Raw genomic sequence first — 14,729 nt, 5'->3', positions numbered from 1 at the left:
TTTTAAAGAATCTATTTATTAGCGCATGCCGAGAGAGCAAGAGCAGGGGAAAGGGGGTAGAGGGAGAGGGAGAAGCAGACTCCCCGATGAACAGGAAGCCCAATGCGGGGCTGGATCCCAGGACCCTGGGATCATGACCTGAGCCGAAGGCAGCCTCTTAACAGACTGAGCCACCCAGGCGCCCCTCTTGCAGCAACTTTTAAATATACAGCACAGTATTATCATAGTTACCGTGCTGTGCATCACATCCCCAGGACTTCTCTATTAATGGAAGTTTGTACCTTTCAACCACCTTCACCCATTTCACCCACCCCACTCCCCACCATCTCTGGCAACCACCAATCTGTTCTGTATCTATAGTTTCATTTGCTTGCTTTTCTTTGTTTTTTAAATTCCACCTATGAGATCATATGGTATTTGTCCTTCTCTATTTGACTTATTGACAATAATGCCCTCAAGCTCCATCTATGTCGTCACAAATTACAAGATTTTCTCCTTTTATGGCTGAATAATCTCTCTCCCATTCTCTCTCTCTCTCTCTCTCTCACTGTGTGTGCATGAGAGAGAGAGATTCTCTGTGTCCATTCAACCACTGATGGACGCTTAGGTTGTTTTCATGGCTTGGCTATTGTAAAAAGTGCTGCAGTGACCATGGGAGCCCAGATATCACTTATGAGTTAGTGTTTTTTTCCTTCAGATAAATACCCAAAACTGGAATTGCTAGATCGGATGGTAGTTCTATTTTTAATTGTTTGAGGAACTCCTCTACTTTTGTTCATAGTGGCTGCACCAATTTAAATTCCCACCGGTAGTGCATAAATTTTCCACTTTCTGCACATCCTCGCCAACACTTATCTCTTATCTTTTTTTTTAAGTTTTTAATTCCAGTATAGTTAACATCTCTTGTGTTTTTGATAATAGTCATTCTACTAGGTATGAGGTGATATCTCATTCTCACACCCTCCATGACTGAGGCCAGCATGTCTTTCCAACTTCATTTGCCACTACTCTCTTCCGTGTACCATCACAGGCTTATGCATTCCTGCTGTCTGTGTTTTTGATTTCCATTTCCCTGATGATCTTTTCATGTACCTATTGGCTATCTCTATGTCCTTGGACAGTTGTCTATTCAGATCCTCTATCCATTTTATAATAGCAGTTTGGTTTTCTGCTATTGAGTTACATGAGTACTTTATAGATTTTGGACATTAACCCCTTATCAGATACATGATTTGCCAATATTTTCTCCTTTAGTAGGTTGCTTTTTCATTTTGTTTATGGTATCCTATGCTGTGCAGAAGCTTTTCAGTTTCTTGTGCTTTGTTTTTTGCTTTTGTTTCCTTTAACTTTTGGTGTTAAACACAGAAAATCATCACCAAGACTGATGCCAAGGAGATTACCACCTATGTTTTCTTCTAGGAGTTTTATGTCATTAGGTTTGCTAAAAAATCTGCTTATAGTCTTAAGGCGGTTCCCTTGCTAACAACTTGCTTTTCTCTTGCTACTTTTAAGAATCTCTCCTTTTCTTTAATATCTAATAATTTAATTATAATGTGTCTCAGTGTAGGTCTCTTTGAATTCATATTGTTTTGTACTTGTTGGGCTTTATGGATCAGGATGTCTGTTTCTTTCCTCAGGGTAGAGAAATTTTCATCCATTAATTCTTTGAAAAAGCTTCCTGCCCCTTTTGCTCTCTCCTTTCCTTCTGGGACCTCTGTAATATATACACTGATTTGTTTGATGGTGGTCCGTAAGTCCCTTAAACTATCTTCATTCTCCACCCCCCCCCCCCCCCGCTTTGGGGGGGGGGCAACTCTGATTGGATGAATGCCACTGACCTGTCTTCAAGTCCATTCTTTCTTTCTTCTGGTTGATCTAGTCTGCTGTTGAACCTTTCTATTGATTTTTTTTTTTTTTTTTTCAGTTGAGTTGTGTTCTTTAGCTCTGAGTTTTCTGTTTGGTACTTTTAAAGTATTTTCTGTCTCTGTTGAAATTCTCACTTTGTTCATGCATCATTTCCCTGTCCTTTTTTTTTTTTTAATATTCTTTGTTTTCCTTTTGTGTTTTCACTTTTTCTTTCTTTTTTTTTTTTTAAATATTATTTATTTATTTATTTGACAGAGATAGAGACAGCCAGCGAGAGAGGGAACACAAGCAGGGGAAGTGGGAGAGGAAGAAGCAGGCTCATAGCAGAGGAGCCTGATGTGGGGCTCGATCCCATAACGCTCGGATCACACCCTGAGCCAAAGGCAAACGCTTAACCGCTATGCCACCCAGGCGCCCCTTCCCTGAACTTTTTGACTGTTATTTCAAACTCCTCTCAGGTAAATCACTTATCTCTGTTTAATTGCAATCTGTTTCTGGATATTTATCTTGTTCTTTTGTTTGCAACACATTTCCCTGTTTCTTCATTTTCTTTGACTCTGTTGGTTTCTGCACATTAGATAAAATAGCCACCTCTGCCAGTCTTGACAGAATGGTGTTGTGTAGAGGATGAACCTGGCCTGAGCTCTTCATTGTCCCTCAAACTTTTGTGATTGTTCAAGCCTCCTTCTTTGTTCTTAGTGACTCCCAGTGGTTGAGGGTATGCTAAGATTTGTCAGTGTCCTAAAAGGATGGGTTGCAGTTAGCACATAGATGCAGGCTGATTAGAACCTGGACACTCAGGTAGAAGCTGGAAAAGTATGTAGTTAAACCTCTTCTAGGAAGAAATAGAAATGGAAGTTTTTGCCTGTTCCCTCTGTGCTGGGCCCAGGTATACAGTCACAGGTGGGGGGGTAGAGAGGATATTCCTGCATCCATTAAGAATTTGTTTTTTGTTTCCTATAGTACTGTGGGACTCATGAATATAAGTTCTGTTGGCTATCAGAGTCAGGCAATCTAGAGACATCCCTTGGGTAGCAGCCATAAACGCTGGGGCACAGACGTGTAAAAACTCCTTCTAGGGAGACACTGGTGACTTGGAGTGGGCTGGAAGGAGCAGGTGAGTTTGGTTTTTGTTTTGTTGATGGAAAGTTTCCTTCACTGTGCAAAAGCTTTTTAGTTTGATGTAAGCCCAATTTTGTTTTTTGTTTGTTGGTTTTGCATTTTTTTTGCTTTTGTTTTCCACTGAGGAGACATATCCAGAAAAACATTGCTAAGTTTGATGTCCAAGAGATTACTGCCTATACTTTATTATACAAGTTTTATGGTTTTAGGTCTTACATTTAGGTTTTTAATCTATTTTGAATTTATTTTGCATATCATGTAAAGGTGATTCAGTTTCATTATTTTGCATGTAGTTGTCCAGTTTTCTCGGTACCATTTATTGAAGGGACAGTCTTTGCTCAATTTTGTGTATTTTTGCCTTCTTTGTTGTAGATTATTTGACCATATAAACATGGGTTTATTTCTGGGCTCTCAGTTCTGTTCCATTGATCTATGTATCTATTTTTGTGCTAATACCATGCTGTTTTAATTACTACAGCTTTGTAATATAATTTGAAATCTGGAATTGTGATACCTTCAGCTTTGTTCTTCTTTTTCGAGATTGTTTTGGCTATTTAGGGGTTTTGTGGTTCCAGACAAATTTTGGGTTTGTGGGGGTTTTTTTGTTGTTTGTTTTTTGGCTATAGTTCTGAAAAAATAGTTGGTATTTGGATAGAGATTGCATTAAATTGGTAGATTGCTTTGGGTATTTTGGACATTTTAAGAATATCCCTCCAATCCATGAACATAGTATATTTTTCCATGTATTTGTGTCATCTTTGAGTTCTGTCATCAGTGTCTTATGGTTTTCAGAAGATAGGTCTTTCACCTCCTTGGTTACATTTATTCCTAAATATTTGATTCTTTTGAGCAATTATAAATGGGAATCTTTACATCATTTCCCTTTCTGTTATTTTATTATTAGTGTATAGAAATGCAACATGTTTCTGTATACGGATTTTGTATTATACAACTTTCCTGAATTCATTTATTTTTTTTAAAGATTTCTTTATTTTGGAGAAAGAGTGTGCAGAGGGGAGGGGCAGGAGGAGAGGGCAAGAAAGAATCTTAAGCAGACTTCACATTCCAGTGTGAGCCACATATGGGGCTCGATCTCATGCCCCTGAGATCATAACCTGAGCCAAAACCAAGAGTCAGATGCTTAACTGACTGAGGCACCCAGGCACCCCTGAATTCATTTATTAATTCTAACAGGCTTTGGTGGAGTCTTTAGGTTCTCTACATATAGTATCTTGTTCTCTGCAAATATTAACAGTTTAATGTCTTATCAATTTGGATGCCTTTCCTTTTTCTTGTCTGATTGCAATTGCCAAGACTTCCAATAGTACATTGAATAAAAGTGGCAAGAGTGGACATCCTTGTCTTGTTCCTAATATTAGAGGAAAAGCTCTGTTTTTCACCATTGAGTATGTTAGCTGTGGGTTGTCATAGATGGCCTTTATTATGTTATGATCCCACCATACCCAGTCTGTGGAGAGTTTTTATTATGAATGTGTGTTGAATTTTGTCAAATGCTTTTTTTTCCACTATTGAGATGATCATATGATTTTGCTCCTTCCCTTTGTAAATGTGGTGTATCACATTGATTGGTATATATTGAGCCATCCTTGCATTCCTGGAATAAATCTCACTTGATGGTGGTGTAAGGTCTTTTTAAATATTTTTGAATTTACTTTGCTAATGTTTTGTTGAAGATTTTTGCAACTATGTTCATGAAGGATTTTGGCTTGTAATTTTGTTTTCTGATAGTATCTTTGGTAGTATCTGGTATTGGTATCAGGGTAATGTTGGCCATATAGAATGAATTTGGAAGCATTCCTTCCTTTTCTATTTTTTGGAATAGTTTGAGAATAGGTGTTAACACTTCTTTAAAGGTTTGGTAGAATCACCTGTAAAGCCATCTGGTCTTAGGCTTGTTGGGACTTTTTTTGCTTACTGATTCAATTTTCTTACTAGTAATTGGCCTGAATAGATTTTCTGTTTCTTTCTGATTCAGTCTTGGAAGATTATGTGTTTCTAGGAATTTGTTTCTTCTTGTTTGTCCAATTTGTTGGCATTTAATTTTCTGTAGTAATTATAATTTTTGTATTTCTAAGATGTCCATTGTAACTTTCATTTCCAATTTTGAGTTTTTTGTTTTTTTATTGGTTGGCTAATGGTTTATCAATTTTGTTTCTTTTCAGAGAACAAGTTCTCAATCTCATTGATCATTCCTATTGTTTTTTAAGGATTTCATTTATTTCCATACTGATCTTTATTATTTCCTTCTTTCTACTAACTTTGGGGTTTGTTCTTATTCCCTTTAAGCATAAGGTTAAATTGTTGAAGTTTTTCTTGTTTCTTGAGGTAGGCCTGTTTTGCTGTGAACTTCCCTCTTAGAACTGCTTTAGCTGCATCCTAAAGATTTTGGACTGTAACATCTCCATTTTCATTTATGTCCAGGTGTTTTTCTGATATGCTCTTTGACTTCTTCTTTGACTTATTGGTTGTTTAGTAACATGTTATTTAGCCTACATGTGTTTGTGTTTCTTTCAGCTTTTTTTCTTCTAATTGATTTCTAACTGTTCTGATCAGAAAAGAAATGACATGTTTTCTTAAATTTATTGAGACTTGTTTTATGGCCTGTTTATCCTAGAGAATTTTCCACATGCCCTTGAATATGTATTCTGTTCTTTTGGGGTGGAATGTTCTGTATACATCTGTTAGGTCCCTCTGGTCTAAAGTTTTATTCAAAGCCATTGTTTCCTTATTCATTTTTCTGTCTGGATGGCCTATCCATTGATTTAAGTAGTGTGTTAACATCCCCTACTATTATTGTATTACTGCCAGTTACTCCCTTATGTCTGTTAATATTTGTTTTATATAGTTAGGTGTTCCTAAATTGGGTGCACAAATATTTACAATTGTAATATCCTCTTGGACTGATCCCTTTGTCAATATGTAATGACCTTTTTTTCTCTTGTGACAGTCTTTGTTTTAAAGTCTATTTTATCTGAGTATTGATACCCCAGCTGTGGGATTTGTTTTGTTGTTTTTTGTTGGCTTCCATTTACATAGAATAACTTTTTTTCTATATCTTCATTTTAGTCTGTAAATGTCTTTAGATCTAAAGTGAGTCTTTTGTAGGTAGCATATGGATGGGTCTTTGGGTCTTACTCTTTTTATCCATTCTGTGTCTTTTGATTGGACCATTTAGTCCATTTACATTTAAAGTAATTATTGGTGTGTTCATTGTCATTTTGTTAACTTTTTTGTTTTCTGTTCCTTTTTTCTTTTGTTCTCCTCCCATGTGGTTTGTTGGCTTTCTTGAGTGTTATGCTTAGATTCCTTTCTCTTTTCTGTTATGGGGTTTTGGTTACCACTGGGTTCATATATAATGTACTATGTGTGTACAGCAGTCTATATTGAGTTGATGGTCACTTAAGCTCAAACACATTTTAAAAGCATGAAATTTTTACTCCTTCCAAATTTTATGTATATGACACCTTATCTTTTTGTGTATCCCTTGACTAATTTTTGCATATATAATTACTTTTACTTTTGTGTTCTAATCTCCTTACTAGCTTTGTGATTGATCTACTACCTTTATTATGTTTACTTTTACCAGCAAAAGGTTTTCCTTTCATAATTTTCTTCTGGTTATGGCCTTTTCTTTCCACTTAAAGAATTCTCTTTAACATTTCCCGTAAGGCCAAATATAGTGTTCTTGGTTGTCGGTTTTATCCTTTCAGCACCTTGCATATATCATGCCACTCCTCTGGACTGTAGTTTCTCTGAAAAATCAGATGATAGCCTTATGGGGTTTCCCTTGTATGTAATGGTTTACTTATATCTTGTTTTTAAGATTCCCTCTTCATCTTTAATTTTTGCCATTGTAATTATTATGAGTCTTGGTGTGGACATCTTTGGGTTCATCTTGTTTGAGGCTCTCTGGTTTTCCTGGACCTGAATATCTGTTTCTTTCCCCAGATTAGGAAAGTTTTCAGATGTTACTTCTTCAAGTAAGTTCTGCTGCCTTGCCTCTCCCTTTTCCTTCTGGGACCCTTATATGAACGTTATTCTGATAATGTTGCAGAGGTCTCTTAACCTGTCATTATTTATTGTTTTTGCTGTTTAGCCTGGTTGCTTCCCATCACCCTGTCTTCCAGATCCCTGATCCATTCTTCTGCATCCTCTAATCTGTTGATTCCACTAGTGTATTGCTCATATCAGCTGTCGTATTCTTCACTTCTGATTGGTTTTTATATTTTCTCTCTGTTGAAGTCCTGAGTTCATCCACTCTTCTCTCAAGTCCGGTGAGTATCTTTATGACCATGACTTTGAACTCTTTATCAGGCATATTTCTTATGTTTTGTTTTGCTCTTTTTCTGGGATTTTGTCTTTTGACATATACCTTTATGTCATTTTGTCTAACTCTGTCTATGCATTAGGCAGGTCAGCTATGTCTCCTGATCTTGAAACCAGTGGCTTTGTGTAGAAAAGGCCCTGTTGTAAACTGTTCCTAGTCACTAGAACCAAGCACTCCAGGGGTGTTCCTTGTGTGGGCTACACGTGCCCTCCTGTTATGGCTACGACTGCTGCTAGTGCCTAGGTATGCAGGACTTGCTCCCTGTGAGGCCTGGTTGCAGCTACTGTGGTGGCACTGGTGGGTAGGGTTTGCTTCCTGTGTTGCTGGCTTAGAGGCCTAGCTGCAGCCACCATGGGCTCACTGGTGGGCAGGGTTTTGGCTCTCAGCCCAGCTTTCTGCATAGTAATGAGCCACTGTGACTGCTGCATGTGTGCTGGTGGGGAGGGTTTGCATTCCTCCCCTGTCCAGGGCAGGTCCACAAAGGAATGACATGGGTGGGGTATGTAGTGCTAGCAAGGCAGATGAAGAGTGCTAGAACTGACTCCTGAAAGCCTCTGGCTATCTAGGCTAGGGAAAAGCAAGAAAAATGGCACCTGCCAGCACTTTTATTTCCAGAGAAAGCTCCTGCAGATCCCTGCCCCACGGGCACATGACCTAAAATTAGTCAATTTCCAACTCTTTCATACTGTGTCTTGGGCTGTTATTTAGCTTGTTGGCTCTTTAAGGGTGGAGACTTAGTTTCTTACAGCCCTCCAGCTCTCCTGGAGGTAAGCCTTGCTGATTTTGAAAGCCAGGCTTATGGATACTCACCTTCCCAGTGCAGGTCCTGAGGTCTGGGGGTGTTCAGTGTGGGCTCTGATCCTTTTGCTCCTCTGTGCTTATGATGTCCTTCCTGTTTGTGGGTAGTTGTGCTGGGGTTTGGTTCCATATTGCATTTCTGCTCCTCCTACCCTTTTCAGTGTAGCCTTCTCTGTGTTATTCGCTTTGGAAGATCTGTCAGTCTTCAGGTCATCTCCAGAATTAGTTGCATAGATATTGTTGCCTCTATGGGATGAGGTAAGCTCCAATCTTCCTATTCTGCCATCTTCCTCTGAGCTCTGGAAATGGTCTTGAATTCCCTGTGCACACCTGTGTTCCCCTTGGGTCTGGAACCATTTGTGTTTTTACACCTGCTAGTGTGTTGCCACTTCTTTTGTTGCTAGACAGACCCATCATCTAATTTGATATGCAGTTCAACTTCTTAGCCACTCACCTTTCTCAGAGGAATACGGACATCTAGTACAGGTATTCTGACTCAGTGGGGTTTAACTAGGTGGGGACAGCAAAAGCAATGCAATTGCTTTTTTTCCTTTCCCCCAAATATTGGGGGTGGAGGAGAGAGGGCACTCAGAGGCTGGTTTGTATTTTTTTGAAGGTTCTATATCAAAAGTGATTTTGATATAGAAATTTTATCCTGTATTGTTTTTAGACCAAATCAGAAGAATTGCTTTTCTTATAAAAATCTTTAATGAATAAACCAATTTTTAATTTAGATATTAGCATTGTGCTTTTTCTCATAGGTATCCTCTTTAAGAAATGAAAAGCGAGGCTCATCATATCTCATCTCTGCCCCAGAAGGTGGTTCTGTGGAATTGGTTGATCAGCATTCTCAGGGGACAGGAGCATATTACATGGAAACCTACTTAAAAAAGAAGCGCGTATATTGAGTTAAGTTCTCTCCTTATAACCTCGTAAGGTTTTTTGCAGTATCTCCGCTGTTCATCGCTGCCTTAACTACGTTCAGACTAGCCATATCCTTTAAATACGGGTTTCTAATTTCCCAGAAGGAACTGTATTGTGCAGCAAGCAGAATTGCCAAATAAAAAATAAGTAGCAATAAGACAACGGAGGACCTTTTCCATTAGAATTAGATGCATCTTAATTGGTATTAACTTATTAGTCCACTGGAGAAACTAACAATGTTCCAATATTCCTTGTTTAGGACGGGGAATAATTTTGACACCAAGTATGAAGCAATAAATGGGAAACGGTCTTGTTTCCTGAGCCTTAGAAGAATGAGTTTCTAATATGCCAATGTACATTTCAATCTACTTTCCCTAGAAGTTATCTCATTTATAGATTTTTAGAACTTTTCCTAGAACTGTAAGAGTGCAACTACAAAATGCAGTGGTGGTAATGTTATAAAGATGTTCTACATGCAAACTAAATAATTACCCCCACATCAGGCCTGCACTATAAAACCCAGAGTGATAAGTGATGTCCAAGTTCTACACAACTACAGATGCTTTAATCTTATACCTTTCGTGAAAAACAAGCTATTTTTTTAAAAAAAAATAGCTTTGGCGAAATAATTTCAGGGGTTGGCGGACTACACCCTGGGGTCAAGTTCAGTCCTCCACCTGTTTTTATATTGTCTGCAAGCTAAGAATGAGGTTTACATTTTTAAATGAAGTAGACCAGATTTGAATTAAGTTCTAGAAAATTCAAATTTTGGTGTCCATATATAAAATTTTATTGGAACACAGACACGCTCATCATTTACATACTGTCTAGGGCTACTTCTGTGCTATGGTGGCAATGCAGAGTAGCTGTGACAGAGACCATATGGTCTGCAAAATATGTATTGTCTGGGCCTATATGGGGGAAAGTGTGCTGACCCCTGGTCTAATGGCACTAATTCCCTAATCCTTTAACTTCTGCAACAGACTTGTAAGTGGCAAGCAATGTAGGTTTCTGATTTCATGGCAAAAACTAGTGATGATCTAATTGCTAGAACAAGGCCTATTTTGATCCTCAAATGCCCTTATTTCCACAAAGAGTCAATGCTGCTCTTGCTGAAGGAGCACTGTGGAGGAACAGTTTTGAGCTAGTAAGTTATACCTCACTTTCTGCTTTCTCTTATTCTTTTGTAGTGTTAGGCTGAAAAATTATCAGCTATTTAACTCAATTTACTTCAGCAAGAATTGTTTATTGCATATAACTTCTGATATCACCATTTCCTGAAGACTTTGGTATAAACATACGAGAAACCATCTAGAAATTTCCAGGTTTGTTCCTTGTTATGAGTCTCTAGGATCCTAGTCTTTTTGAAATCAGATTAAATATCTTGTAATTTGGGAGACCTATTTTTGACTATGATATAAGGTACCCTATTCTATGGTTTGTAAAGAAATTGGTTTCATATATTATTCTATTTGAAAATGCCAGCTAGACAGTTAATTACTAAGGATTGGCATCACTCAGTTATGACTCAGCAGATGAATAATGGTTTCTCCATGTTCTGTGCTTCTCCTTCCCATTTCCTATTGCATTAAGCATCTTCAATGCTTAGTCACACCTCTCTGATAATACAGAGCTGCAAAGTGAAAGCAGGAAGAGGTTGAAAGAACTAAGCTCTTTTGGATGATAGTACATGGGGCTCTGCCCTAACATTGGCTAGAACAGATAAGTACAAATCAAGTAGTGTCTGTAATAAGGACCATTACCAAACTCCCCACCCCCTGTAAAGTCTACACTGTTATTTTTCTATGTAAACAAATTGTTTGAATGCTTTGACAATGAAATCTTAATATTAAAAGGCATATGCATGTGAAGTCTCTAGTATATTTATTTGTATAAAGAGTAAACAAAGTGCATATAGAGTGGCCACAGGTTTGACACAGAGACCTTGGTGATGTAGGGTTATTGAATAAATTTAAATGGCAAAGTTTATTGTTGCCATTGAATCAATCCAGAACTCTTTCTTTTTCAGGCTCAAAAGGTGAAAAGTAATGATATACCAAACAAAATGCTAGACAGCGTTAACAACAAGTTTTTTAGACTCTTGGTCATCAAGTTCTTATGGTTCACATTGAATCAGAGATTAGACATTTTTGATTGATTGATTACCCAGCTACCTCCAAGCAAACTGAAAACTATCTAGTAGGTCCTGAACTCTTGCAGATGGATGGTTAATTATGAAAACACTGACTGGTTGCATACAGCATCCAAAACCAATGTTGCAACAGCTTGCCCCAAAGTGGTAGAGTTAGAAAAGGGTATACAGTAACATTTCTGAAAAGCACGTATGCTAGTATCCCAGGTCTTGGAGTCCATTCTGAGTACTGTTTGTTTGTTTAGGAAAGCAGGGGCACAGGCTTGGTTCTCAAGAATAAACATGCAGCAGAGTATCTATTCCATAGCTGTCCCCCTGGCTCAGACCAGTTTTCTCAAAAATCAGTATTGCTGGTCACCCAGGGGGACAGGAGCAAAGCCACTGAAGAAACAAAGTTTAAGTCCTACTGGTGACAGGAATACACTCATTTTTGTATAGAAACAATAGTCTACTAACTGGTATCTAATATTTCAAGAATGCTTGGTCTATCGCTGTAGAGAGATTGAGGCCATGTTAGAGTATTGGCTAAGTCCATCAATCTCTATCTGCCAGGAAAGCATTTCGCATCAACGGGCGGCTGGGACCAAGGGCTTCTGTTGGCTCCTCTTGTTTTCTGGTATGCAACTGGGACATTACGCTAGCCAAACAGAATGGTGCTTTCCATTCTTTCCAAAAGGAGGAGTGCTTAAGTGCTTTCTACTGTTTTGGTTGTCATTATCTGTTACAGGTGCCAAATTTCAAGAGGGAAGTATTTACATATGATAAGCACCACAGTGTGCCTTTTACATACCCAAATACAAATTTCTTCCCTTAAAAATTTTAAATGGCTTGGGTATTGGTTGGGGAAGGAGGACTTGATACACAGGAGTTTAAATGTTATTCATGCTTATTTTAAAAGTGCTTCAAATCCTTCAATAAGGTTCTGAAAAGTTGTCCGATTGGATGGTTGGAATTCCCAGCATTTTCTCATAAGTTGATAAACCTATAAGGAGGGGGAAAAAAATCAAGTTAAAAAAATTCTTGGAAATGGACTTTTACTCAAGTGTTATTGATGAACTGTCTTGAGAAGCTCATGAATCGACCTTCAAAAAATGCAGGTCTTACATCTCAGTGTAGACTCTAAATTTCCTCACTGGTTGGTCTTCAAGCCTCAAATCACTTTAGAATACAGAAAACTGAATAAATGTCATAAATGCTATTGACTAAAATGCAATTACAGCTGACCCGCGAACAACACGGATTTGAGCTGTCCAGTTCCAGTTATAGTTTCTTCAATAAATATGATATAAATGTATTTTCTCTTACCATTTTTTTTCTCTTGTAATTGTTATCAGTAAGGCTCCTGGGCAACAGTAGACTTAAGTTTTGGGTAATCAAAAGTCACCTTCAGATTTTCAACTGTGTGAGGTCAGCACCCCTAATCCCGTGTAGGTCAAGGGTCAACTCTATGTACTTGTCACAATTGGGCTACACCAGAGTGTGTTCCTTTAGGGTGCTCACTGAGGTGAGCCTACTTTTGGAGGGAATCCTTACTTTAAACGTTAACTTGTGGCTGTCATCTGCCCCAAAGGTAGTTTTTCAGATGTCTGACTTGAAATTCAGCTTCAGAAAATTACTTTAAAAACGACTTTTCCCACCCCTCCACCCAAACCCTTGCTGGATGAAAACAAAACAAATTGAGTTTATTACTGTAAAATGGCCCACAAATACCTCATCTGGACAGTGAAGTGGACAAGGCAAACGTTTTCCTTCTTTTAATGTATTCACAAGTCTTGTGACTGTCATCTGGCCATGAGTTGGGCCTATCATTTTCAGGAACAACTATGTAAAATCAAACCAAATATTTTAGCATGTATTTAAGGTAAAATTTCTAGGATTAACTGGAAATTAAGATAATAAAAAGGCTTTTCCCCTTATTTTTCGGAAAGATTTTATTTATTTGACAGAGGGAGAGGGAGAAGCAGACTGCCCACTGAACAGGGAACCCAATGTGGGGCTGGATCCCAGGACCCTGGGATCACGACCTGAGCTGAAGGCAGACACTTAACCGACTGAGCCACCCAGGTGTCCCTCTCCTTAGTAATTTTAAAAGAAAGCCCAAAATCTTGATTAGCTCTCAATGATTAGTCTGTAGTCTCTGACTCCACCAACCGCCCCTCCCCTGGCTGAAGAGCCTCAGTGAAAATGACCTCATTTATGGATACCTGAGGCTCAAATAAGGCCCTCCCCACCGCTCCCCATTCTCCCAGGGAACTATCCCTGGGCTCCTCACACAGGTCAGGCCCTTAAAGTCAGCATCATTTTCTAGAACTTGGGCTCCTTGAGGACTTGAGAAAGCCACAAATAAGTGTCAAGTGACAAACCACGTTAAATGGAAAAGTGACACTTTCCATTGTAACACACTAACTGGATTCCACTTAACAAAATTTACACATTTTCAGTGGGTGCTAGGTTCGGATGAAGGGACATGGAAGACTTACCGCCATGGGGCTGTAATCGGAGTCACAGTAAGTAAGCAGCTCGTGCAGAGTCACTCCAAACGACCAGACGTCAGAGGCGATATAAAATTTACACTGAATTAAACATTCGGGAGCATACCTGAAAGAGAGCAGACCATGAAACTTCATTTCCTGGGAAGGATATTCCAACACATTACAGAGTAACTCCGGAAAATCCCTTCTTTGGCTTTTCTCAGTGTTTAATCACACCTCCTAGGAAGCATACATCTGACATGAACAACAATACCGTCACGGGATCTCTGTAGCACACACACGTCCACTTTAAAATAGTAGACAATTTGTGCTCTTCGTTCCACGGAGCACGTGCCGTCCATGTGGAGGCGGCATAGGATGACACACCCCAGGTGTTCTCTGCAAGTTCAAAATTAATCAGCAGTGACCTCACCATGCAGCCTTCTTCCAAGGTCAGCTGTTCCAGCGGATGACACACCCAATTGCCCAAGCCAGAAATGGGGGCACCCCCATATCCAATTTCCTAAATACTTCTCAAACCTACTCACTTCTCTTAAGCCCCACCGTCACTGTCCTAGTTCACACCCTCACTGGCTCTGGTTGAATCAGACTCCCTTGGCTCCAATCTTGCTACCCTCCCAACCACAGTGATCTTTTTAAAGCAAAAGCTGCCATTCTTAAACCCTCCAGTGATATATCCCAAAGCTCGAAGGTGGAGTGCCAACTCTGTGACTTGGCTTCCAGTGCTCCACCAAGTCCTTGAGACCTCCCACTTCGTGATCCGGCAACACTGAGCTGATTCAGATTCAGGTCCCGTGACATTCACTGCTCTCGTCTCATTCTTGCTAATCACGCATGCCGCCTTCTACCATCCTTACAAACCCCCATGGAGCTCTTAAAGTCTTAACAGGACTTCCAGAAAACCAAACCTGAACCATTCTATGCTATACCACCATGAAATTTGGCTGCCCAATCCATTAAATTCTAAACTCGGTCTGCTTGTTCACCACAGATCTCTAGTACCCAGCACAAAGTAGGGCCCCGATAC

The 14,729-nt window shown here is 39.1% G+C and overlaps 2 protein-coding genes across 2 annotated transcripts in view; one reads left to right on the top strand and one right to left on the bottom strand.

Annotated features, from left to right (window-relative positions):
- The window catches only part of RAVER2 (ribonucleoprotein, PTB binding 2), a 91,275-nt gene extending 80,163 nt beyond the window's left edge, over positions 1-11,112 (top strand). Inside the window, exon 12 of the mRNA XM_008690838.2 lies at positions 8,896-11,112. Within this exon, the coding sequence (XP_008689060.2) occupies positions 8,896-9,042 (147 nt within the window). The 3' untranslated portion in view covers positions 9,043-11,112. The remainder of the gene's footprint in view (positions 1-8,895) is intronic.
- The window catches only part of JAK1 (Janus kinase 1), a 125,547-nt gene continuing 121,743 nt past the window's right edge, over positions 10,926-14,729 (bottom strand). The window contains exons 23-25 of the mRNA XM_040627203.1: positions 13,691-13,808; positions 12,921-13,031; positions 10,926-12,192 (exon numbers count right to left, since the gene is read on the bottom strand). Of these exons, the coding sequence (XP_040483137.1) occupies positions 12,097-12,192; positions 12,921-13,031; positions 13,691-13,808 (325 nt within the window). The 3' untranslated portion in view covers positions 10,926-12,096. The remainder of the gene's footprint in view (positions 12,193-12,920; positions 13,032-13,690; positions 13,809-14,729) is intronic.

This window comes from Ursus maritimus, unplaced genomic scaffold, assembly GCF_017311325.1.
Source record: "Ursus maritimus isolate PB19 unplaced genomic scaffold, ASM1731132v1 scaffold_12, whole genome shotgun sequence".
Lineage (NCBI taxonomy): Eukaryota > Metazoa > Chordata > Mammalia > Carnivora > Ursidae > Ursus > Ursus maritimus.
The sequence above is the reverse complement of the archived record's forward strand: the minus strand, read 5'-3'. Positions and strand labels throughout refer to the sequence as shown.